Source organism: Apis florea, unplaced genomic scaffold, assembly GCF_048593485.1.
Source record: "Apis florea isolate Af1SG1 unplaced genomic scaffold, ASM4859348v1 contig_2278_pilon, whole genome shotgun sequence".
NCBI lineage: Eukaryota > Metazoa > Arthropoda > Insecta > Hymenoptera > Apidae > Apis > Apis florea.
Window position 1 is genome coordinate 293,993 of NW_028256551.1, and position 16,327 is coordinate 310,319.

At 33.7% G+C, this 16,327-nt stretch overlaps 1 protein-coding gene across 4 annotated transcripts in view; it reads right to left on the reverse strand.

The window, feature by feature from the left end:
• The window catches only part of LOC100871130 (lachesin), a 306,132-nt gene that overhangs the window by 215,824 nt on the left and 73,981 nt on the right, over window positions 1-16,327 (reverse strand). For all 4 annotated transcript variants that reach the window (XM_086903121.1, XM_086903123.1, XM_086903122.1 and 1 more), the window contains exon 2: window positions 10,726-10,850. In XM_086903121.1, coding sequence (XP_086759247.1) covers window positions 10,726-10,850 — 125 coding nt within the window. The remainder of the gene's footprint in view (window positions 1-10,725; window positions 10,851-16,327) is intronic.

The window sequence follows — 16,327 nt, forward strand, 5'->3', positions numbered from 1 at the left end:
ATTAATATCTCTTCTTACGCGCGCTATTTCGCGCTTTATTAATTTTCTAAAATTTACTGGAAAACAATATTTGCAAATCCGTTCTATTTTACATTCTAACATTTAAACGAAGTAACAATTTTTTTTTAAGTAAACAAATAAACAATTTCGAATTCGTTACATCTGTTGTATTGCTAAAAAAAAAAAAATCACGAAATTAATTACTTTCCTCACGATAATATTATCCCCTTACAATTCAAATCTTTCCTCTTTCGTCACTTCCACACGTAAAAAAAAAAAATTACAACTTCCGTAACAACGCGCAAATTCACATTAAACCAACGCTCTAACATTTAATTTTATTTGCTTAAAATGGCATAAAATTATAAATTAATCGGCGGTGGCAAATCTTTGTCAAAAGGCAAGTTTATCCTCAAACACGTGTCGCATAATTCAAAAGCAGAATCATTACGATACAAACTTATAAACGTTTATACGTGTTTACACTATTAACAAACACGGAAACCATTATTAATGCTTTTACTCTATCCTATGTTTGGAAACGCGTTTTATACTTTGTTCCAAGATTACGTTAAACCGGGAATTAAATTGATCGCGCAAATTGGAATCTTTTATACAGAAGGCCCATTTACGTTCAGCGATACGTAGAAAGAAAATATAACGGTTTACGACGCTTTTAAAATGATTACGCGGTGGATAAAGGAGAGAGAGAAAAAGAGGAAAATAGGAGTGGAAAGAATAATGGTGTATTGAAAAAAAAAAAAAGAGTGTACGAATTCTGACTCTAAATTTACGATTACGAGAGCAAAAATATTGAGAAGTAAGAGGATACGAAAGAGGGATGCAAATACTCGTTTTACGACGACCACCAAGCTGCTTCTACCTTTTGATTTTTGACATTTGATGAAATTACATTTTTACGCATTGATTCAAGTTCCTTCTTTTAGCAAGCAAGAAAAATAAGAGTTTATTTATTACTGAAGATAAAATGATTAACTTGAAAGTTATTGCTGCGAATTTTTACATTAACAAAATATTCAACTATTCGAATAATCAGTACAGAGAAAATATGTTGTATTGTTATATGAAAAAATATTTTAAATTATATTTCTACATCAATAATTATTACAAAATCACAAATGAAATATCCACGAATGGAATTCATGGAAAAAATATCACAAGGAAAAACTGAAAATTTTATCGTGAAAACTCAGTCAGAAAATAGAGGGAGCAATTCTATTGAATTCACTTTTTGAATTATCCCGATATCTCAATCGGTTGCTGAGATACAAGGATTCAAAGTACTTGAGACAGAGATTATGAATGGAACCATGACCTACATTTTTTTCTAAGAATCGCGTCTGGCACTTGTCTGCAGTTTGGGATAGGTAAGTGAGACGATGTGCGAGCGAGAGGTCCAAATAAGTGACAAGGATGGAAACAGTAAACGATTAAAAATTACCCTCTTCTTCACACGACGATAACTCGGGAACCAAAAGTCGTATCGGGATGAGCGAAAAAGCGTTTTAAAGGGGAAGATTCCACGCTTCTAATGACCCTTCATCCATTGATCCACGATCATTATTTTCAGAGTTATAACGGTTTAAAGTTTTGCTAATTTTAATAGGGTTTAATCGGCTCGAAGGTAAATGATTAAAAAAATACTCTTTCCTTTACGCGATGATATCTCGGGAACCGGAAGTCGTGTCGGGATAAATGAAAAAGCGTTTTAAAGGGAAAAGTTGAGCGCTTTTAATGGTTTTCCATCCATTGACCCAGAATCGTTACCTTCGGAATTATAGCGATTCAAAATTTTTCTTAATTTTAATCATATCCTTTTCTGCCATTAATTTGAAAATTGAACCACTTCCCTATATTTTTATTTATTTATAATTTCATACTTTTGCAAAACGGAAAAAATTAAGTAAAATTCCTACTCGTCCCCAATTGAAATATCCAAATCATTAAATTATTCCACGCTATTTCGCATTCATTTCCATGTTATAATTTTTAATAATTTGGCAAGCGTTTTCCGCGATCAGAACGTGACAAAAATTTTTTTAAAAAAAGACCATCGTACTGTAAAAATTTAAATTTAATAAAAACACGTCAATCATTGAACGTCAATTATTGAAACTTGACTCGATATCCCGAATGTATCAGCTTTCGTTCTAATCTGTCAAAATTTTTTTAAAACATTTCAAATTAAACCAATCAAATATAATATTTCGCATCTAACAAACTTAAATCCCGATAATTAAATCTTCATTAACGCTTAATATAAATCACCTTTCACAAAGTAGTTTCAATCTTAAAAAAGAATCAAAAAACAAATAAGAAAAAATATATATATATATCAAACTCAATACCTCAATTCATAAATCTCCCCGAGTCCACTCCAAAACCACTCCTCCTCCAACCTTCCTAATTGTCCAATTTCTTGCACGAGATCGATCCACGTTCCCCATCCACGCGAATGCAAATCACATGTAAATTTCAACCCTTTAACTATCCTCGACTTTTCTTTTTTCCAATCGTCCACGAAGAAGGATAGTTTCGCTCGGCTTTCGTCAAAATTCTCTCTCCCCCCGACGAGAATGTGGAAAATGTTCTTCTTCGAGTGATTACGCGCGTCCAATTAGAAAATGTCTGCTCCCCTCCCGATTGCAAACGCGATTCCTCGCTAGTTCCATCCCTCTCCCGTCCTCGACACCCCACGATTCGAACCTCTACTTACCCTCGTAGCAGCCGTAGTGTTGGCTTTGGTTTGGGGTTTGGTCGCGCCAAGCCGCGCGTTTGCGGTTTTGCTGTCGGTGCTCCGGAGTAGTCCCGCTCTATATACGTATATACGGACCATCCTCCGTTCTGGCGACAGATTCGAGCGGAACGCGCGACACGATCGATATAACGATAAATGTCCTGACGAGGGTCCCGAAGAATTTGCGAGAGAAAAAGGAATTTGATTCTGGACCAACGTATCGGAATTTCTTTTATCGGAGCAAGATAATCCTTATCTGTACGAAGATAATTAGTAAAGGAATAAAATATAAGCGAAAATTTATGAAGGAATTTAAAAAGTAAGTAATGTAACTATCTCGGTTACTTTTATTAGTTTGAAAATGAATTGAATAGTTGTGAAATTTTATACTTGTCGATACGACGAATCGTCGCAGACGATGGAATTTGCTTAGGTTTTGTTGAAAATGGTATTAATGATTTATTTAATGAATTCTCCACATCTTGTTCGTTAATTTTTTATTTTATATTTGGGACTATTTAAATTTATTACGCAAAGATTTTGTGTAGGATAAACGAGAGATTAAAGGATCTATTTAAACATAAATCCATTTGTAATATTAAAATCTCCAATTATCGTTATATCATCAAATCCAAGAAAAATCGATGGATCTTTTATATTTTGAATTTTACTATTCTTGTAAATATGAAAATTATTCATTATTCGTTCACGTTATTTTATAGTTAAGATTATAATTTAACAATGCATGCTGAAACAAGAACCTTTCCTTTTTCTATTGCAAAGAAACTGTCTCGTTTCAACATTCAACTTAAATATTTCATACTTGTACAAACATTCTTGAATTTAATAATCACTTAAAAATCTATTCTCCATCTCATATTTATTATTCTAAATCTATTCATATCACACACATATCGCATAACTAAATAATCACTTAAAAATTCATTTGTATTTTCCTTTTGACAAAAGGAACTATCGGTCTAATTATTCCACTAAATTAAACAAAAATCCCTTTATCTACGTATAAAAATATTACAGTTAAAATTGGCTACTACCTTATCGAATACACAATTATCTTTATTGCTTGAACTCGAGCTACGCTCATTTCCATCACTGACTGTTACATCCGTTCGACTTTCACTCAGGCTAACATCTTAATAATACAACCGACTGCCTACCCTCCAGTTCATTACCCATTCCTGCAGAAGGGCAGAAGGGAATCGTGGATAACGAACCTCTTGGAAGTTGACGGAGACGTCGACGCTGCCCGTCTGCCGAGGATCAATTGAAAAATTGTTCGGGCTAATTAATTGAGGAATAATCTGAATGGAACTTAATACAACCAAAGGAAAAATCGGCTCGCGATGGAAGATTCTAAGAAGTCGATGAATACGAGTGAATCATTCGGTTAAATAAATGAAATGGTGGTGAAATTTGTGATATACACGTCGTAGAGTGCTACGTCGAGATTGTAACAAGTTTCTTTTTCTTCTTTTTTTTCGATAAGATGAATTGCAAATATGTTGCATGTTTGTAGAGTAATAAATAATAATTTTGAGATTGGAAGATTAAATTAAAATTACTTGTTAAAATTGTTTCTCAAAAGATGCAATATCTTTTTCATCAATTTTTGAAGAGTAGTGTTTAGGATTTTTGAAGCAAATTTCTAATTAATTTGTCTTTGAATTTGAATTCTTTTAGATTGACAATGGCAAGTATTTTAAGACTTTTTTTTTTTATTAGTTTGCAATAGATCTTACGAATTTTTCAATTTAATAAAAATACTAAAAACGAACCCTAAAAAAAAAAAAATATCAATACAGAATAATCTTAATAATAATTCAATAAGTTCATAACTCTTAGTGGATTATCATATACTTTTTTTACAAGCAATCTAAATTTCTAATCATAGAAAAAATTCGAAATCGAAGATTCTAAATTGACGTAAAAATAATCGTCATCTGAAACTTTTGAAACTGTTTCCAACGAAAAGAAAAGCTCGTTTAAAATTTAACAACAGATCCTCAACATTTTGAATTACTTACGAAGAGTTAGCGAACAGGAAAATTAACAAAAACAAGACATTTACCAAAAGCAAAATATTTTATACGAAAAAAAGATATCCACGAGTCGTCGATATTTACGTCTCCAGCTTGTCTTGGACAATTTTCCCCCATAATCGTAAAGTTGAAGTAGCAGAGGGAAAAATCACCTCCCAGTCAGGGATCGAAAAATACATTTTCTTATCAGCCATCTCTTCCTCATCCTATTTCCTTGGAAAGGCCGATCGTTCTGGCCAATCTACTCACGTTACGGGGTTCAACGTGGCATGTAGGCCGCGGCTAATATCGCAAAATAATATCATTAAACCGAAAGATCTCCCCTCTTTTGGATGGAGATCGTAGATAGTTTCGATGACAACGATCTACCATAAGCAAAACTGACCCTCTTCTCTTTATTCCTTTTCGTGTAACGTCACGTTTATCGATTTTGTCCGTCGAGATAAATATTTAAACAGCTCTCCAGGCTTTTCTTCCCTTCCCCCTCATGATACACGAGCCGCTCGATCGTATAAATCTTCGTATTACACGAATAAAATTCATGCTGTCCTTCGAGCTTGTTCTTTGAAGTTAAACACCAACTTTTCGCGTGGATAGTCACGTAAGAAGTTGCTATTAGATTGTTGCATAATACATCACAAGATAAAAGATACAAATGTGCGAACGTAATGCTTGCCTCAAATTGGAAATTTGGAAAATTGATATAGAAATCGTGATAAATGACGTTATCATAGTATCTTCACTACGAAGATTCATTCAAGATTCATTCATTCATATTTTTGTATATAAAATACACTTAATTTCTTCGTTTCTACAACACGTTTCACATTAAAAAAAATTCTTCAAAATTCTCAATCGAATTATATAACCTATTTATTGAAAAAATATATACACACACACCTAAATATCGAATAATTAGCCACAGATTGTCGATAGAAAAAAAGGGGAACACGAATAGAATAAAAAAAAAAAAGAAGGAAGGAAGGAAGGAAGGAAGCAAAGAATTTTCAAATTACATTCACTCGAAGGTTTCACGCGGCGAGAGCCGATAAAGCTAAAAGGAAATTCCTCCGCGGCCAAACTCTTCTCACTTCCGCTTTCGTATTGACTCGAACGAAGGAGGAAGGAATTTTAATATCTCGTGTTTAATGGTATTTTTCTACCACCATGTATCCTCGACCCGCAACCATTCTCAACCACGGAATTGGCAACGTGATAATGAATAAAGGGATTCGTAAAATACCTTATAAAAGCGATATGAATCCTGAGAAAATTCTATTCGAACGTTTAAACATTTGTGGTGATACGTCGAATCATTGGAACGGGTCGGTGAAAGAAATTGAAGTATCGTTGTTTGCATTCTTCTCCTCCAGATACGAAATTTGTCTTCGAGATAAAATTTGATTCTCGACAATAATTTTCGAAGTAATCAAGTTCGATTCGACGAAGAATCACCTCGAATGAAATATCGGTAGATCCCTACTTGCGATTCCTTATTGCAATTCGCACCCCATTCTCGATTAGCCGTTCCATAGAAGGCACATTGGAGGGGATCGACACCGCTAAACACGCGCTTAAGCTCGCACCCTCGAAGCGAGATCAACGTTATTACCCTACGATCATCCGGTTCGCCACTCACCACATCCGGGATCACGCGAATACCGAAAGGGAAGTAATTGCTGTGCCATTCGCCTTGGCATCGTTACCCCCCCACAACCTGGCCACGAGTTTATTCCTCGATACGAGAATTATACGCGAAAAGAAAGAATTAACGAAGTTAATTTTGCAATCGGAGGAAATGTTTCCATTTCATTCTCTCGAAGCTAATTCATTAATTTTGTTGAATTAACATTCGTTATTATTTTAATTTTCAAGGGTATACTTCTTAGGTTTTAACTTTATTAATTTTTAAATTATTAATCATTGCAATAAATTATTTAAATTTTTCGAATTTACGTGCAATTAAAGATTATGTATATTCCTTTCTTTTTCCCTTCGTTTAATTATTACAATATTAGAGTTGACGTTATTGATGATATTAAAAAAAGAGAAAAGTTTCTAAACGTAAATTAATTCCATTTCCTTTTTACGTTCGTCCTACTGAACGAATGGTAAAGCCGAACGAACGCGAGAAAGATAAGGTTGATCCGGGTTAGTGGATACGATTTGCTCGGTTTAAGCGGGTGTTTAGCGGTGTCAATCCCTAGGCGACCTTTCAACGGGACACTAAGGATCGCTAGGGGTCGGTATACGACTCGTAAGAGGGGTTGCCATCTAGAAGAAACTCGTAGAACGTGGTATGGAATCACTTGACGCGTTGATCGTTGACAAACCGTCGTCTTTATGGTGCTATTAAATATCCTCAAAGTGTTGAAAGGATTAAATATAATCCCTCTGAAGGGAGAAGTCTTCTCTTTGTGCATTTGCGTTTCAATCCTTTATTCCATATCCCTTTATTCCATATTATATATGTATAGTGTTACAAAGTTAGATTTTTCATTTATTGAAACTGGATTTGTTACATCTTTAAAAATGATAAGTTTCGAGATGGAATATATCATTTAAGAAGTATCTTGAAAAATTGAATTATAAAAGGGAATATTTCAAGAATCCATTTAGGATATCCATTTTTTAACAGTGATGAATCATTAATGTTGTTGTTTCATTAGAATTATTAATGTTGGTTAATTATTGAAGAAAAATTAATGCACATGTTCAGTAGTAAATACTTGTACGATTTAAATTTTATGATATTCGTTTATATAAACGATAAAATAAATAATTAATTTTATCGAGTGTGTATAAAGCTTTATGATTCAATGATGTAATAGGATTACAAAAATGGGTAATTTATTTTAATCTCTTATTGATTTTCTACGTTTTTCAGTGAAAATATTAATTCTAAAATACCAATTAAAGATTCTAATAAATCCAGATTTATTTATAATATTTAATTTTTTCCTTGCAAAGAAATAAACGAATATTAAAAATAAAATATACTTGAACCGACTCCAAGGCAACTCAGATTTTAATTTGGTATCGATATTTACAATTTCTTTTTTTTATTTACAGAATACGAATATAATTCAATTATTTTTAATAATACCATGTTTTTCATAGTTGTCAAGAGTTGTTAGTTTATTCGATGAACACGAAACTTCAATTAAGATGCACAAGATTTGATTTCTCTTGCTCATTAGCGATTGAAGTATCATAGCCGCATCTTCGAGATCGACAAATACGTACATATATTGAATCATAATAACATTTCGAATTAACGAACTAATTTCAATTAATTAATATCTTGAAGTACGACTTTTTAATTAAGAAGACGAACTTCAAGAAGAAATTCAATCGATTATTCTTTTAAAAATCTAAATGTGAATATTAATTTTCAACATTGCAATTCTAATTGAAATTTGAATTTTATAAATTAAAAATGTTGTTTTAAACATCTTTGAATCCTTTTTGGATAAATCATTTTCATCGTTATTGAATTGCAAAATTTATCAAATTTTAAATTATTCAAACATCGAATTGCTCCAATTGCTCCTCAACTTTATTACTAGTATTTGATGATCTTAATAAATAATAAATAATCAATGCCAAATAATCAAATGAATTATATATTATTTGAATAAGAATTCAATCGTTGTAGCTATTGATTATCAAACATTTCAAAAATTTAATAGTCATTCATCTTTAATTTTGTCAAATATTTCCTTCATCGTTGTTATACGATAAAAGTCGATCAAAGTAATCATTTTAATAGAATACATTTCTCACATTTTTCCAGACCTTCGTTCATTTCCCTCAATTTCCAAACTTTTCGAGTTTCGATACCACAAATTATTCGAAAACAACAACAATTTAATTTCAATAATCGATCCACTTATCCAATCTTTGTAATTTTCATAAATTCCCTAATTTCTCTATCGACAATCTCCACGAAATAATATCAATCCAGATATCCACCATCTCCAAATATGAGATTAAAGTTTGCAAGGATTTTCGCGTGATACTTTTCCATTACTGAAGAAGAGTCACCAAATTCGTAAACGCATCGAAGAAGAATCCTTTCGAGCGGATTCCGAATTTAAGATTCAAGAAACGGGAAGAAGACGATGACACGACGACCTCTATACGACGTACGAGTTGGCGATGGTCCAGAAGATGCCAATTCAATCTTCCTCCCTGCTGCGGATGGAAAATTTCAGGTGGCCGACGAACTTTCCTCTTCTTTGCCTCGTTCTGGCCACTGCAGTCCTTCGAGTATTTTTCTCTCCTCTCCTCCTTTTCACCAATTCCTCATCTCCAACCATCTTTCTTCCCTTTCTTTATCCAACAACGATCGTCTGAATTGTGCACGTATACATCTTTTCACCATTTATATCGCTCTTCGATGGTGTGATTATATTTTTTTGAATGTATAATATGAAATGTTGCAAATCAAGAGAATCGAATGATGGAATGTATCGGATGAGAAATATCGTAATCGAGCAGAGGTTAATTTGATCATTCAGTTAGTTAATTAGTAATCATCAAAACATTTTCTGTTTCACTTCGTGTTTTATATCTTCATCTTCTTTCATATTTTTCAAAATTTGACGTTAATTAAAAGTAACATGGACTGAATATAAATAAAATTACGCAAGTAAGATCTAGTAAACTATACTCTGACAATAGACAAAAGGTGAATCTAATATTACATATAATTCGAACTTATTTTCTTAAACGTAGAAAAATTTCCATCCCAATTATTCCTAACTTGAAATCTCTCCCAATATCTCTCTTCGATATCTGTCACGACATCTCGATCAAACTTTTTTTAAAACTTTCATTCCATATTATTTTGTACTTTCCTTCTCCCAATTCGAAATACCAAATCCCTCTCTAAAAAATCTACGATAATCCATATCTCGAAATTTACTTTCTCATCATAAAAAATTCGCAAACACCGTTGACACAATTCAACAAGGAATTAATTTTATTTCCAGGATACGAGAAAATTATCCAAGAATACTTGATACGCGCGTACTTTCCTCGCGCTTCGAATTTAACGAGCTCCTTCATTGATGAATCGCGTTCATCAAAGCGGCGCACGATTTCAGCTCGATCTAACGACGCCGTGTAATCGGCAATCGTAGCTAACCGAGAACTTCCGTGGCGCCTGATCCCACTTACTTATCATACGTCGTGGCGCTCGCCTTGGAAACAAGCGGATATTCCGATTGCGTCGGCCATGCAGAAACTTCAATTGTTCTCCGTTTGTTGGATATGTGATGTCCTTGTTTGTACCAAGATCGAGGAATTTTTATTTAAAGGGAATAAAAAGTTCGTCCTCGAGTGGAATAATTCAATTATTATATTATTATATTTTATATGGACAGTTGGTTTTTTGGAAAGGGAATTCGTGACGAATCATTTCAATCATTCGAAAGAACATTTTGACAAAATTAAGGCGAACAATTTTGCTTGAATTGTTGCTCGAACGAGGATTTATTTCAATAATCCTGGGATGATTTCTGATTCTGGGAGAAATGGAGGAAAGATTGTAATTAAATATCAGATTAAATTTGTTCTTTCAATGCTGTTGAATCTCAATGGAAAAGGTAAAATTTTCGAGTTATTAAAGCTTCGTCTATTCAAGCTTTTGACTAAAAGAGGATTTAACAAGTTCGACATACAGAAACTTCGTACAAAGATTTTTCTAATTGTTATAGGATATAAAAGATAGATTAATAAAATTAGGTTATTTTATCTTCAAAGTAAGCTAAGCTTTTTTAATCTATTTTTCCCGACAATTTTTATGCGTATTGTATATTATCTATGAGATGAGATAAATAAATATTTCGAGATTTTAAAATTGTTTACAATAAATTTGCATGAATAAATGCGTTCACTTGCCTTGTACGGTCCCAAATCCTTAACACTGCAGGCTAATTTCACGTTACGCCCTGCTGGGACTGTGATATTTCCTATTTCATCAACGAACTCCGGATCCGGGACGGTGGTAACTGAAACGACTGTAACTGAAACAAAATGAAACGAAATTGTTAACATAATGTTAATACTCTCCTGGGCATTTAATCAGAATTGAATTTCCCTCTCGAATATTAATGTTCAAATTAGAAATATAACACACGTTTTCATCGAGTTTAATCGTTCAGAAAATAGAGGTAAGAATATCAATCAGTTTAACATTCATGTTTCTATTTAAGATTATTCTTAATTATATTAAAAACTTAAAAATTGTACTTGTACGTATTTCTTGAAAAACTTTTCCAAGCATTCAATCATAATTGCAAGAAAATATTAGTTATTGAAGAATTAAACGAGATTTTATTATATTCCTTTCGTATTACAATATCTTTTGATAATTTTATCATTATAAATGATTTAACTAACTCTCCTTTTTGCAACGATCCATTAAAAAATAATAATTTTTATATGTTCTTCATATATTCGTCTGCAATATATCCTTCTTGAATCGTACAAAACTTCGTATAAAACAAATTAACCAACCATTTAATATAGTTATGTGACTCATTTTGTAGAGTTTCAAGTAATATCGAATCAAGCCACAAATGAAATCAGATCAGACAAGAGTTCATATTCAAAATAATTGATATCCCAGAAATTATGTATTGTCCAGATACAAAAATAGATGGATTTAATCAAGCAAACCTTTATCTACGAGTTTACCAAGAATTGAAAAAAAAAAAAAAACAATTGCAACATCAAATATATGCTATAAATTATATATTCGTTTCTTAAGATATTAACGATGAGAAAAATAACAATAAAAATAAGTTATATTATACACATTTCCTGCAACACGTAACGTAACTTAAAAATTACACGCAAGACCGTCAATATTTCTATATCCTCAAAAAAAAAAAGACTTTGAAAACTAGATCATTTTAGAGATTCAACAATAAAATTTAGAGGATATCTACAAAAAAGAATTTAATTAAATATTTCATTCAAAAAGACATTGAGAGGACCTCGTTGCATCTAATAATAATACAATTACAACTTTGAAATCGCTATAAGAACGTGTAACGACATCATATCAAAGTACGAAACTAAAAGTTCACGAGTTTCAAAACTCGCTTTACACTTAACTTCTTATAGTAACTTTGTTTATCAATAACTGGAAATTTATGCCACTTTTCCAACAAACATTTTTGCACTCCAACTTTTCCTTTCATTTCACCCATTAAAAAATCAATCCTCCAAATATATCAAAATTCAAAAAAAGCAAAAAAGATCCAAATTCGTATCTAATCTCCTCTTTTCCTCGAGAACTCCGCATTAATTCAAGTCGTCTACCATCCAAACAGAGCCAAACCTCAAAGCTTCTATTCTGCACGATCCCCCATACGAACTCGGTACTTTGCTTGTACTCGCATTGTCAATCCCCAAAGGAAGAAAACCAAAGCAAACGATCCCGCGACGAATAGCTCTCCCCCTCTCTTTTCCAGGCAAGACATCGAACTATACTATTTCCTCCAAAGAGAAGAGAGATAGGAGAGGAGAGTCTCTTCACGTGGGATGCGCTTTGAGTTATAGGAGGACGCTGCTCGGACTGACAGTCTAGTTATTGAATACAAAATGCAATTTTTCAAGTCTGCCGCCGCGGTACATCTGCTCGCAGCCAGCCCTGAAAAGTAACAGACCGTTCTCCACCGTGGAGCTGATCGAATCCTCGCCAGGATTTCCAGATTTACACACCCCTTCCTATCCAACCATCCATCCTGAAATTCGCGTCTTCGCGTTCAATAACGTGGATTGGATCGAAAGGGAAACGATGCTGGATGGTGTGGAAATTAGCGGAGAGATAATTCAAAGATGGATCGAGATTGAAAAGATTTTTTTCTCTACTGTTGTTAAAAGAAAATCTCTCATCTGAAAAATCAGGAGTTGAAATGATGTGTGAAGCGTGGAAAGAAATTAGGTATTTGATAACCATTTATAATAGATGAAAGTTGTTAATGACATTGGCAAGTTTCATTTCCTCTCAGGATTTGAATAGGTTTTTTATTTTTGCATATCGAAGGATGATTCGCTGTTTTAGAAACCAAGCACTATAATTGCATCGTGGGCGCGTTTGATTTATGATTCCTCTGTCGCAACACCCTTTAACGGCATATTATACGGTGTTCTTTGAAGCATTGAAATTTGATGTGGATTTTCTCGTTGACACGCTTCCATTAGTTTGCTCTTGTTACCCTGAATTCCTTTCAAGGTATTGCAATTATTTTCACCCTTCATATTTTTGCATACCACACTGTGTTTTGTGCAAATAATCATTATCAGTAAGCTTGACGATGCGGACATTAAACCTTTACCTATTTTAAAATTTTACCATATAATAACACTTGGAGTGATAAAAATGTAATGAATGCGTTGTCGCATAAAGTTAAATTTTAAAATATCTACGAAACAATCTATAATTGTAATATCAATATTCTTCGTAAATTTTAAAAATTATATTAAAAAAAAACCTTCTCTTATCTTTTGCCACTTATCACTTAAATATTTTTCCAAAATTGGATTTTTATCAAATTTTCTTCCCACTACTTTCTTACTCTTCGATTTTATAAATTACACATTTTACACACCTGACACATTCTTAGAGAATTAATCCTTGAGCCAAAAATAAGATAAAAATTCAAAAATTGATACACAAAAAAAATCTTCGTCTCCATCTCTTAACGTAAACTTAAAACATTCCCCTACACACAAGTGAAGTTAAATATATCACAGGACGAATCCTTTCCAACAACTCGAACAACCGCCAACGAATCGATCTTCTCGTCCTGTCAAAAGAGTAACAAGAGTCGAAGTAAGTTCTCGTAAATTCCTCGAGAAAATACTCGACGGACCAGGAGGCCGATTTGCCAGATACACTTACCGACCTTATACACCGCCTAATGCCCCTCAAAGGGCGCTGTTCAAACGTTATTACGGATTACACGCGGGGATATCGGTCCGTGGAAGGGGTGGCACGGATGGAAGGGCGGAAAAGGGATGCCTGGGGGTAGCAAAAAAGAGAAAGATCGTTACCTGTGAAGAGACCCGCCACTCGAAAGTATTTCCTGCAGAGGGAGGAGAGCACCACTTTCCAGAGTTCGAATGCGATTCCGCTAACGACCCGTGCAGTTGCACCTGTATCCTCAAACTCGAGCTCAACCCTCGCGAGAGAACCCTTTTGCTGTTTCTCAGAACCGAACGAGGACACGTTCCAAAGCACGCGATCGCATGCGATCGATCTTCGACTAGTTTAGCTCCCGTGTCTTCTTTTCTTTCTTTCTTTTTCGTGTATCAAATATACACGTGAGTTAGAGGCAGTTGTAGGAATTGTTCAACTTGAGTTAATAGCTTCTTAATATTCTACGTTCATTAAATACCTTTATCGTATGATTCTTACGAGCACGAGAATACTTTCTATTCGCGTCTCTTGCACAAGTCAATTCCTTAAGTTAATTTAAATTGGAATTAAAATTTCAATTTCCCGAATAAACGGGAAAATGTGATTTAAAATCTCTCTCGAGCAATTCTTCGATTAAAATAATCGATATCCAAGATTCCGAACCACTGATTTGACAATTTCTCTAATTTTCCCTCCTCTCGTGTGAATGAAAAAGGATCACGATGAAATTTGAATATTAAGAAAGCAAAAACAAAAAATGAAGTTATTGTATTCAAAAAAAAGTTGTTGAAGAGAAGTTGTTAAGAATTCGTTCCTTGTTCGCGGCCATTGTTTATACCAAAGTAATACCAAATAAATGTAAAACAGTGGAAGCGAGGAGGGGCAGTTTCCTAGATTTACACGAGGGTGTATGCACGGTCAAATAAATGGGACGGAAAGAAAATGGAGAAGCATGGAGGGGGATGGGAAAGGTGACTCACAAAGGTAGTGACTCCAAGTGACTGGAAACCGTGCAGAGCCCGTGCTACTAGGAAATTCTCTTTGGGCCAATGCCATCGACTTCGCCAAAGGATCCGCCAGCATGCACGCGTGCGAGAACCTTATTTCCTCACCCTTACTCGAAATTATCCTGATTTTCGTAGTTCATAAAGGTGGAAGTTTCGCGAGGAATCAAAGATCAGGGGTCGAGAACAGCTCCTCGAGCGGTCCACGGTTCATTAAGAATAGAAATTTTCTCGAGTTTGAGTCGGGTTTGTATCGTACGAACGTTGCAGGATGATAGAATAATAATATAAATAATGTAAATTGAATGCTCGAAAATATATATCATTTATGATGAATTATTCGTACGCGATATGGAATTGAAATTATTGTTGTGTAATTTAATACAAAATAATAATATTGTAATTTGTTTTATTACTTATCGTACCTGTGAATCTTATTACTTGTCCTTAATATTTTATATTATTAAATAACATATCAAATACGAAACTTTAAATTCAAAAAACTACCATCATCGTAAAAAAGAAAAATTCTACATCCACCATTACCACGAATCACATCGATCCAAATCACAATCATAAATTCATCTAATCACTATAGCAAACCTAAAACCACTCCCCTCTTTCGACCCCTGTATTCAAAGAAGATCAATCTACGATTAATTCTAACCAAAACTAATCAAGAAGTATCGATCCACGTCGTTTCAATGATATGGCTAAAAGGAATGGAGAAAATGATTCTCAAAAAATCAAATAGATTCTGTATAATTCCAAAAAGAAAAAACAAAACAGAAAAAGAAGGGAGGGGAGAAAACGTAATTCGAGTAACAATCTCATCGCGAAGGATCTGAAGAGAGATCGTGAAGTATTAATTACGGAAAGTAGATCAAACTCGAGGCTTCTATCGCGGGATAATTAATACGATGCCCTAAGTATCGACTGTCATTCGAATTAACGAGGGCGGTCAAAACGACCGAAAGAAGAGCGCTTGGCGGAAGCACCGGCTTCTTCGAAGAAATCGCGAAGATCCTTCCGTTAATTGGATCAGCCTCGAAAAATATCAATGTGCACGTAGAAAATTTCGCGACCACAAACGTTGTATACAGGGTAGAAATTTTATCTTCTGATAAAATAATCGAACGTGTTTCTTCCTTGTTTCATCTTTTATTCGACGTTTATAATAGAACGAATCGATCATTTCACAGAAATGTGGAATTTTATGCAAACTTTCCTCTGAACTACGTATATTCGTGCAAATTTTGAGCGTGCAAAAATCTATGCAAAACATTATATTCGAAAAAAGACAGAATGTCCAAAGTGTAACACGTGTTGCGAAACTTGAGAAATAAAATCCTCCATTTCTTCAGTTCACTTCGTAAAAATTTAATTAAAAATTCCACATCCTGGTTGGAATAACAACTTAAATATAAAAATCATTAGAGAGATCACCCTGTATAAACCGGATAATGTGTACAGACAGCATTACTGAATATTTTTGAATGTGTGATGTTGGTACCAACCTGATTATTAAAGTTCAAGAGATATTCCTTCGTCACACGAGTGAAGTGGA